The 10988-nt window shown below is 43.3% G+C and overlaps 1 protein-coding gene across 1 annotated transcript; it reads right to left on the bottom strand.

The window, feature by feature from the left end:
• Positions 1 to 2959: 2959 nt before the first annotated feature.
• Positions 2960 to 10641, bottom strand: LOC127302734 (uncharacterized). Its single transcript, XM_051333272.2, has 9 exons — positions 10348 to 10641; positions 8056 to 9374; positions 7601 to 7961; positions 7080 to 7164; positions 6443 to 6499; positions 5565 to 5624; positions 5261 to 5476; positions 4072 to 5154; positions 2960 to 3756 (listed from the first exon to the last, which is right to left on the bottom strand). Exons 2-9 carry the CDS (start codon positions 9323 to 9325, stop codon positions 3451 to 3453), a joined length of 3438 nt encoding a protein of 1145 aa, XP_051189232.1. The 5' UTR covers positions 9326 to 9374; positions 10348 to 10641; the 3' UTR covers positions 2960 to 3450.
• Between the last annotated feature and the right edge of the window lie 347 nt (positions 10642 to 10988).

Here is a 10988-nt window from a genome sequence, read left to right as displayed (position 1 = left end):
GGCAATGGGCATGGTAGAGCAATACCATACCCATACCTGTATAGTCGATGGGCAGAAACTTCTACCCATACTCGTGCCCATGGGTATAAAACTTTACCCATACCCATACCCGGCGGGTACCCGTACCCATTGGTCAGGGTGGGCATTCGGTTTTAACCAAATTTCGGTTCGGTTTTTGCGGTTTTTGAACAAATTCGGTTTTCAAAAATGGTAACCGAAATTGGCATGGAAATTTAGTAAACCGAAGATTCGGTTAACCAATAAATTCGGTTCGGTTTTCGGTTAAAACCGAATGAACCTACTCACTTGAACAAATAGTAGGCATCACCAAAGAAATCAAATAGTGATTGACATATCAACACAAAAAGCATCAACTGCGCAAGAAATCGACAAATGAGCACCAATCGTGGAGGGATGCTATTTGGTAGGCTGCGGTACTCGTGGTACAGGTGCATCACTCGTGAGCGATTAAAAGGGGTAGCTAAGACTTCGAGCGACGTGTTCTATTATGCAGGCTTCATGCTATATTCAGAAAAAACTAGTACATCAAAGACCAAAGTCATTCATTGAATGAACAATTTGAACAATTTTTGGAACATCAAACGCAATTGAGCTTCTATGGAATGATCGGTTTATGCACAAATTGATGGTAGGTTAGTCAATTCGGTCTATTCGGTCTTGTTCGGTTGGTGGGGCTAAAAACCGAATTCTACCAAATTTAATTCGGTTAGTATAAATGGAAACCGAAAAAATAGCGGTTAATGGAAAAAACCGAGATTTCGGTTAGTTCGGTTCCAGCTTCGGTCCGGTTTTCGGTTTCACGGTTTTTGTGCCCACCCTGACCCATTGGGTACCCGGTGGGTAGGTTAAATTGTACATAAGTTTCTCGCAATTTTATATTTATCGATGATAAATTTGATTAAAAAATGAATTATCTCAACTCGATAATATGTAGTTGAGTACCTAACAATTAAAAAAATATAAAAATCTCATTCTCATATAGTAACTCATAAGTCAATAAAAGTAGACCGTGTAACATAAGAAATTGACAATAAATGGGAAGGGTATGGACATACCCGGGTACAAAGCAATACCAGTGCCATACCCATGACTTAACGGGCAGGGTATGGGTACTACCCATGGGCATATAAATGTACCCATACCCTACCCATGCGGGTACGGTACCCGCAGGTACCCGTACCCGTGGGTAAAATTGCCATCCTTAGCTGGCAGACATACCGACCTGGCTTGCAAAACCGAAATGGCTCGACCAAGTTTTTATTCACCTAGGTACCCTGACTTTTTCTAATTTGAATTGGATTACAAGATTTAAAACCCATAGTTATCCTTATGTCCTGGTCCTAATATGCTCATATTTGGGATAGTTGAAATACATGTCACTCTATGTAGTCATATGAAAATTGTAGTTTGAGTAACTTAACGAATCTGTATTTTCTGGATCACCGGAAAGTTCCCTCCTCACCATTTGTGTCTTGAGAAAAGAATCCAGTCATTGGTGATGTCTCTAATTCTCTATCATAGAAAATCTGAATGGGACAAAAATCCAACATATATAAAGGGTATCTCTAGCAGATACATAAAACAGTCTAACCCTTAAAAACCCGGTCGATATGCAAGGCAAATTGCCACTGCAAGGTGGAGGAGAGTAGCTAGAGCGGAGACTCGAGCTGCACGAGGCTCGTGTGGAGGCGCGGTGCCCAAGGCACTTCACTAGCCCTTTGTTGAGCTCTCCGAAAGTGAGTGATGCTCGTCATGATCGTCACCCTGTGCTCGCAGTCCTCATTGAGGTATCTTGGCTACCAACTTTTAGTTTCTAGGGTTAGGGTTAGGCGGGCAATTAATCGTAGTTTGAACTATCGACTATGTCAAACTATCTATGTATATGATATTTATGTGTAAACTATCTAGCTATGTATAGGCTTATGGTATATGTTCTGGCAGATGAATTGACTTACCTAAAAACAGTTTTAAGGGGAACGACAAACATGTTTTAAGGTATACTAGTTTAAAGAATTTACTAGAGATACTATAGGAACATATTATAGCACCCTCCCGCTATTTTATGCCTGCTAAAAGTTGAAGCCTTAGCTTGGGGTCCACAAGAACCAACGACACGCTTCAAGTAATTAAAATCTCTTGTGAGAATTTATATAAGTGGTATACATATGATATGTGGTTGAGAGAGCTACATACCCCCAAACTAACACATCTCCATGCCATACTCGAACACCGCCCATCAACCACCAGTGGGCTTTGCCTCAACTAGGACACTCCACCCTCTCTTTGGCACCGGAGAGCAAGAATTCACCGCAAACAGCGGTGAGACGTGAAGTGACTCGTCATCCGACTCATTGTCAGACCCTAGGCACCAGAATCTCCCGCTAATCCTCGCATCTCGGCCATCTTCACCTTGACACTGCTACTACCACCACGCGTGATCCCTGCCAACGAGACCACCAGAAGAATGAGATCACGTGAATAGTGAGGGTGGGGAGAGGGAGGGGGCAGAGGAGGAATCGCCATCCCTAATATCTTAAACATGGGCGACAAGGTAAAGAACAGGGGAACATTTACCCCAGGATGGAGTCCCCAGGCCAAGTATTTCTCAGAGGACACCATTGTTGTGCTGCACCAGTTGAAGAAGGATCTCAAGTGGGCACACACTAGAGCACTTCAACGCCACCAGGTTGATCCCTCTAACAAAGAACCTATAGCATTATAGGAGGGGAGTTTGCGAAAAATACCAAGATTCTTATGTGTAAAACTTACAAATTTGTAGTGCTGTAAAATTAAACTGCCATTCTAAGGGCAGCCTATTTTGATGCAGCACGTAAATTTCGCAGCTAAAAAGTTCAATTCCCGCACAGAAAAATCTGCAGTTGCCAAGAGGTATTTGAAAGAATAAATCCCAAGTAAGCAGAATTTGATAAAGGCCAGCTAGAAAAATAGGCAAACACTGAAAAGGCAGCATCATTGATCCATTTACATGATACAACAATAGCTCTTTTGTTGTTTGACAACTATATATCTGCGTTAGCTCATGCTACATGTTACATGTACACAATTCAATCCAAGAATAGACCTCTCACCATCCCAGGTGCACCAACGCCGGCCACTCACATCATTCTCTCAGGGACTGTTGTACGTCCTAAAGCTCAGTACAACATCGTCAACATTTCAGTTTTTCTACTCAGCTCCAGACATGGACAAGCGTAGGCTCTGCTTCCTGCTGCCATGTTCAAGTGATCATCTGAGAAGGGATATGTGCCAACGAACGGTTGACGGCAGGTCTATCTGCAGCATGGGCTGCATCAATGGCGGCTAATCAGCCCAGCAATTTCAAACTGCAGTGAGCCGTCCGGCCATTACCATCTCGCGTATGCAGCAATGCGATACCCAGTGCAAATAAATGGAAGGGTAGAACGACCTTTAACTCGGGACAGGGCTCTTTTTAGACCTGGAATCAATGGCCTTGCACCTGCCTCTTCCTGATGCCCTTCTGGTTTTGGTCTTGGTACGGCTAGGTTCACTTGTTCGAGGAGTGGGTAATCGTTGGCTCGTTGTTCTAGATCCCGTGCGCCTTGCACGCTGCGGCTTCAACTTTCCTCTGCCTGACTCATGTGATTTATATGTTGGACTCGCACCCTGTTCAACCACCTGCTCTAATCCTTGTTCAATTTGACACTGATCATTACTCTCTTGTAACTCTGAACAAACAAATGATGTTGAAGTTCCCTGCACAACGAAGTTCTATTGGCGTCAGCGAACTTGGAAGAGAAAAAAATCAACATGCAGAGAAGAAAGGTCCAGACACCAATCAGTGATCAATTCATCATTCTACTAGTACAGCGTGGGAGCATCAGTCCAAAAAATACAATACCAATTGTATAAGACAAACATACAGAAACATAAGCAGTGTAGTGTAATTAACATATTTGGCATTTAATCAAAAGCAAAGCAGAAGATGGGGAAATCACAGTACAGCCCTACACCAGATTGACGAACGTTATAAAGATTGATAATGCTACCAGATATAACGCCAATCATTACCTTATTTTCAGTCGAACACGGTTCTGCATCCTGAACTAGCTCCTCTTCAGAATCATCCATTTCTTCACATTCAAACTCCACATGCTGGACATCTTCCTCCGAATCAGTTAATTCTTCTTGCTCCATCACAATGCCTTGCATTGCTCCTCCGCTGGGCTCTTCAACATTATGATGAAAAGCATTTATAGGCTCCAGATTTGAAATACTAGCTATTATAGACCCTTCTGGCTGAATGCTGAATTTACTAACAGTCCTTCTAATGTCCTCTGCATTTCTGAAATCCACTGAGGAACACAAATGAATGTCCAAGTCAATATTGCTTTCCCTCTCACAAGCGCTTGTCGATGCTTGCAAATCAATAATGTTCTCCCTCTCGCAACGGCTTGTGGATGCTTCCCCATGCATCTCACATTCAGTTCTTTGCAGTAGAGGATGGAAGTCGATAGTATTAGCATTCACAGGATCCCCTGCCACGCCATCTGTAGTCTGCTGATTAAGATTTTCAACAGGATGACTATATGATGAATGCACTTCTAGAGGATGCTGAAAAAGCAATGGATGCATCGGAAAATCTTGCTCAGCACCATCTTCTCTCGCACTTCCGTTAATAATCCCATGTTGCTGTAATCTATCACTAGCACTATGATCGGGGAAAAGGTTTAGCTGTGTATAAACATCCTTCGCTGTATTATCTGAGGTGACAATTAAATGTGCTGCGTTCTGATGAAATTCCATCTGAGATATCACACGGACCGAAGGAGGAAGGTTTATCGCGGGCAAATCTGGAGCCAACTTGACCACATGGCTACCTTTCTCTTTACTCAAAGTGCCACGAAACCCCCTCTTAGTTGAAGGGCCAAGAGAAGTGTAAGAGCTAAAAGGTGTATATGAGGTGCTAACACCATGCTTCATCCTGTTTCTGTTATGCTGCTCAAAGCAGCCATGTCCTGCACCACATTCGTCATCAGCGCTGGTGCTCATCTGCATCATATTGATGCTCCTGTTCTCTGTGTCTGCTAAAAATGCTTCATTGACATATGAATCATCATCATTTTCAACACCCTCAGAAGCATCATCATCAGCCTGCCACAAAAAAAATGTAGATTGTGCTCAATGACAACACTGTACATGGACATAGACATTCAAATAGTATCTTATGGGTATCGTGGGAGTTATGAACCACACTAACCTCCTGCTCACGAACTTGTGAATCAGGCACTGAAGCTCTTAATTTCCTCCTCTTTGCTTCATATGATCTCCTTTTTTCTTTTAAGGCGTCACTTTTACTGTAAGATCGCTGGATTCCAGTGGCAACTCTCCACTGACGCTGGAGCAGTGTAGGATCTCTATATGGCAGAACGAACTTCCAAATAGATGTCCAATCAGTTCTGAATATCTTGATCCCCTGCATCAACCGTATGAAAGAGGGAAAAGGTAAGCAAATACCAATTCAAGAGGGAACAAAAGATAGGCTGCAGAAAAATATAAACCACCTCTTCGATACGCTGTATCTCCTCAGTAGTCAATGGAGAAGTCTTCATGCGGCGCACATCCTGCATTATTTCAAACAATATATGCTTAGTAGCATGTTGAGTTTTGGAAAAACGACAGTCAAGAAGATCAACATCTACTCCTATCGGAGCTCACCATTGGTGCAGCACGAGGATTTCAAACAAAATATACTTAGTAGCATGCTGACTTCCGGAAAAATGACATCAAAAGATCAACATCTACTGCTACCAGAGATCACCATAATAGCCAGTACAGCACGAGGATTCAGTCATCCCAGTACGGAAGCAGTATTAGTTTGGCTAAAAGGCATGCTGACCTACTCTTTTACAACAAGCAGGAGTGCTCTTTGAAGCTTCCAGCTACAAGAGGAAGAATAAAATGGCAGCGCGCCCGACGAAAGCACTGTAAATTTTGACATCATTCTCTACTCTTCTAAAATAGAGCTGATCAAAATCATTTCCCCAGTTTGTTTCGGATTATGATAACAACCGAATCTAATATGGTCCACATTAGGGAAGTTGGCTTTTACAGTTTCCCAGGGAAACTTTATTAGTCTTCCTTTACTGTTGGCATATAAACATACGCGAAAGATATGGTGCAAAAATAAAAAAGAAAGGATCAAATATTGGCAATTCAAAACAGTCATGATACTTCTGCACAAACTTTACTGTTTAAATTATTATTATAGAAAACAAAATCTCTGCATAGGATTCACAAATCAGTGCTGGACCTAGATGATGGCATTAATTGACACATCATACTATGCTAATCAGTTAAAACTTTGAGCATATTCTTAAAGGCTTGTAAGAATTAAGGAGTCATCTTATGTACCAGTAAATGGAAAAGTGTGCACTTTTACCTTGATTGGATTATCAGGAGCTTTGGATGAACTGCGGTTCTTTTGCCTCACAAATATCTACAAAACAAATGGTTGTGCTATTAAATGAGCATAAAGCATACAGTAAAGAGAAACCAATACTTTGAGAAACTGACAATTTGATCAAGAGACTAAAGTTAAAACGTAGGCACTGCACAAAATTGGTATTTCCCAGAAGGCAGGAAGTTATAGTTGTACGCTGAGATTAGAGGATCAAGATTGATCCAAGCTTACTTGCTTGGATGACAAAACAAAAAGACAACAAATTGAACACCAGTAGTGCCAGCAGTGTGCTCACTGCCATGTCAATATAATGAGAACATCACTGTTTGTAATACAGACTACAAAATGAACTCCATTTTCTTCTGATTTTCAGATAGTCAGATGGAGTCAGCTGTAAGGAGACATGCAAACACCAAAAGCCCCAAAACAGTGAGAAAATACAAAGTTGGTATGTCTAGTAAATCATACTACCCCCATTCCATAATATAAGCCTTTTTAGCAAACTATTTTAGTTTGCTAAAACGGCTTATAGAAAAGTGTGGATTATTCAAAAGATAAAGAAAAAATTTAGGCTCGAAGTACAGTTTTAAACAAATAAACGAGGCTACAACATTACCTGATGCGCTGATTTGCAAGGAAGAAAACGCCTCTGTATTGCGGCCCAGTCATTATTGTATTCCAGAAGTCCTAGAGCTAACAATCTGCAGGCAGAACATAAACTAAGATTACACTAACCATTGAAAAAACAAATGATAGGACAGATTGTATACAAAAGTTATATAATCATGCTTTTGAGAAGGAATAATAAATGAGGCATGTTAAGGAAGTGAAACAAAAACATAGCAAACTTAATGATTAACCACCCAAGAGGAGACCTAAATAAAGTTCAATACGATGATGAAAGGACAGCTAAGTAAAGCCAGCCACGAATCGCATAAAACAATGCCAGTTACACAAGAATGAGAACAGCGCTTCAACAGACTAAAACAGAACTTTGACACCCAGGTTCCTTGAATCTTACATTGTTAAGATAGCATGGAATGAACTCTGATTGAAATTCAGGGATAGAGTATACTTGACAGAAAAAGGAAACTATAATGCATGACTTGAAAACACCAGTGAAGATGTAAATCATACCCATCCTCTGCATCAGTGAAAAGCACTTGATTGACCCTAGCTACAGGAGGTGGCTTATGAGGAAACAGTGAAAAATTGAAAAGGGGATAAAATCTCTGCGTCAATCTTGCAATATCAGATGGAACAAGAGCAACCGACTCCTTTTTAGTACTCTCAACAAGGGTAGCAGCTAATGATTTCTTGGGCTGTAACTGCCCAGGTGAAGCTGGTGATGCTGTGGAGTCGTTATTTGATCCATCTTGAGAAGCATTGTTAGCATCATTGCCAGTGACAAGTAGCGGTGATGGAAAAAGAGGCTCTTTCCTAAAGCTGGTTTTATCTGCAGTGCCATCCGTATGGCTTCTTCTATACTTCACAACAGCTGTCAGTTGAGTAAAAAAAATGCTTAAGTGATGGCGAACAAAATGAAGAACAGTATATTCAAAATTGGTGACACACATATTTTGGGAACTTACCAGCTGCAACATCACTTAAATAACTGGGGGCAGAATGAAGTGGTGATACATCAAGAATGGACATAATAGGATTCTTAATTGACGGAACCCATTGGCATTGTGAGCTCTCAGAAGAAGAATGACTAAGTGCTGACTGGAGATGCTGCCGTTCAAAATAGAATCTTTGATTGATAGGGAATCCATTGGCTGCTCTCCTAGCCAATGCTTGATCACGGAAGCCAACCAACTCAACTATCATTTTTTTAACATCAACAGCGACACGCTGTTTAGATGGGTCGAGAACACATAGAGAAAAGGTTTGGATCATGAGCTGAACATGTTCATATATCAACGTATGCAATTGGCCCAGTTGCTCAACGGTAAATCCATTCACTACAGCAGCACCGATTAATGATGATGATGAGGAAGGGACATTGATGTTCTGGGCTGGATACCGCCATCCAGAAACATTCGAAGGAGCCAGGAGCGCAGATGACACATTTGGCAGAATCGGTCGTAAATTAGATTTGGTTGATCCTTTAAATGCCCTAGACAACTCAGGTCTATTCTTCCTAGTCTGAGGCCTATTGTCATCTTTATTATTCCTACTACCATTTATGCTTTGATAGTTCTCACCATTATCATCACCATCGCTTTCTAGGGCCTCCTCAATTTCGAGCTCAAAGTCTGCATCATTCTCATCTTCATCCTGTGTTTCATCCCCCTGGCAAACCTGTGTGTCATCACCTCCACCAGATAGAACAGCTGCAAGAAACTTGCGGTATTCCTCTTCCTCATCAACATTCTGCAGGTCACCATCATCATCCGATTCCTGGAGAAAGGTCTCTAATTCATCGAGTGCGTAATTTGCCAGAGAGTATCTTGCTCGTGTGCGCCTGCAAATTGCATCTTCCTCGCTAGCTTCAGGCGACAGGGGATGAGAATTCTGTGCTGATGGAGGCAAGGGAGCTTCGGTCTGTACAGGTTCCTTTCGCAGTCTATTACCATGACCTTCTCCATTATCACAATACTGGGCAGAAGTACCTTCTGGAATATTTTCTTCGCAGGAACCTTCAGCTGCAGCATCTTTTTGCAGGAGTGCACAATCACCTGTGTTTTCATTATCAGGATTATGGCGAGGATACACCTCAGTGCCTTGTTGATCTTCGAAGCTAGTTTCCTCGCATTCTGCCTCTGAGGTGAGGCTTGACGAGGTCTCCGATGGTGATCCCTCCCTTAGGAAAGGGTTGAAATCCATGTCATCGTCCTCCACATCATCATCAACTTCCATTATAGATAAAGCAAGTGCAGCCTAGGCAGGAAGTAGGATTGCCGATACTCTGCCATTCATTAGGTGAAGACAACCAAATGAGTTAGCAATCATAAAAATGTGCTTGCGGGAAATAACGAAAAAAGAGACACATCAATGAAACTTCATAATACATATAGCTAATGCCCTAATTAATTGACACACAGGGGAAGCCGTAATGGATTTGTGCCGATGCAGTTTTAGATTTGTATGGCAGTTGACTTATAGCAGGTGCAAGACAATCATATACTTTTGGGGAAATATTTATTGAGTTGAAAGATGCCCTTTAATCATAACTGAACCACCCAAATGTAAATTGATTATAACATCTTAAAGCTTCATGCATAAAAACTAATGATGTCATATGGTTATCAAGGATGAAGATGGTGAGAAGAACTTCCTTCATTCACCTGGCTTTGTCGGCAAGTCTTTGGAGAAATAAGCCGGAATGGAAGGAATGCAGAAATACAAGTATGCATGCCTAGAATGTGATACATAGGACAACCGTATAAACTTAAACAACGCAAAGCAGTCTTAAGAAGGTTGGACTACGAACAGAACTGAACAGCTACCAAGCCCATTCGAACCCTCGTAGCATAACACCCGGATTCACAAACTTGGCGGCGACGGAGAAACAAAATTTCAAGGTTTCCTGGTGAGAACAGATGCCCAATTCGCGACTGCTCTTTCGACAGTATCCAACGAATTGATAAAAAAGTAAGCAGTGCAGACAATGAGGCGGAATTAGGGCTTGCAAATTGGACCCGGTAACCTCTGTTTTTCTAGACCTAGGGGCGGCGAGGAGCGCGCTAGATTGGGTCTGGTGGGAGCTCTGCTCCTCAGAGAGCTCGCGGCCAGTGGAGTCCGGCTCCGGCGGCGGAGGCGGGGCAGCGCGACGGCGGCGAAGGGGAATGATGGTGTGCGTATGTGGCCGTAGTTGGTCGTGGGGTGGAGGTGAGCCAAATTGGGAGCGCAATGAGGAGTGGGGAGGGGGAAGGGGTCACCTGGCAGCCGGATCGTCCGTGGCGGTGGTCGCCGCCACGCTCGCGGTCCTGGAGTGGCCGCCACGCCCGTGTGGCTGGCCCGCAGAGGAACCGCACCGGTGGCCTGTGGATCCGCGCCGGCGCCTGTGGGAGGCGGAGTCGGTGCTTGGGGGAGGAGGGCCGCCCCGCCCTCCCGTGGGAGCCGGAGTCGGCGCTTGGGGGCTGGCCGCGCCGCCCGCCCGTCGGGCCGCGCCGCGCCGCTTCTGCCTTACCGGTTTTCCTCTTGGACGAACGGAACACGGGGGGGACTAGACGAAGAGGTAACTCTATGATTCGGTCCAGCCAGATAGAGAGGAAGGAGATGGACTGGATAGGCGGCTCGCGTGCGCCCGATGGACAGCACGGGCGCACCCTCCTGGCTCGACCGACTCGTCCTCCCCAACCTGCTCAATCCTCTCCAAATCTTTTTTTTTTTTTTGAAATAACCAATATATTAAGCAAGCAAGCCGCCTCATTAAAAACCTTCCAGTCCCCTTCGGTACCCTGGTAAGGAAAAGAGTGCGTCTGGTACTTGCTGCTTCACAAATTGATCTGATTACATCATTTAGCACATCTGTCAAAACAGATGAGGGTGGATCACTATCCCAAATAGAAAAACTATT

The sequence above is a fragment of the Lolium perenne genome, chromosome 5, assembly GCF_019359855.2.
Source record: "Lolium perenne isolate Kyuss_39 chromosome 5, Kyuss_2.0, whole genome shotgun sequence".
In the NCBI taxonomy this organism is placed as follows: domain Eukaryota; kingdom Viridiplantae; phylum Streptophyta; class Magnoliopsida; order Poales; family Poaceae; genus Lolium; species Lolium perenne.
Note: the sequence above shows the minus strand (reverse complement) of the source record. Positions and strands in the feature narration are given on the sequence as shown.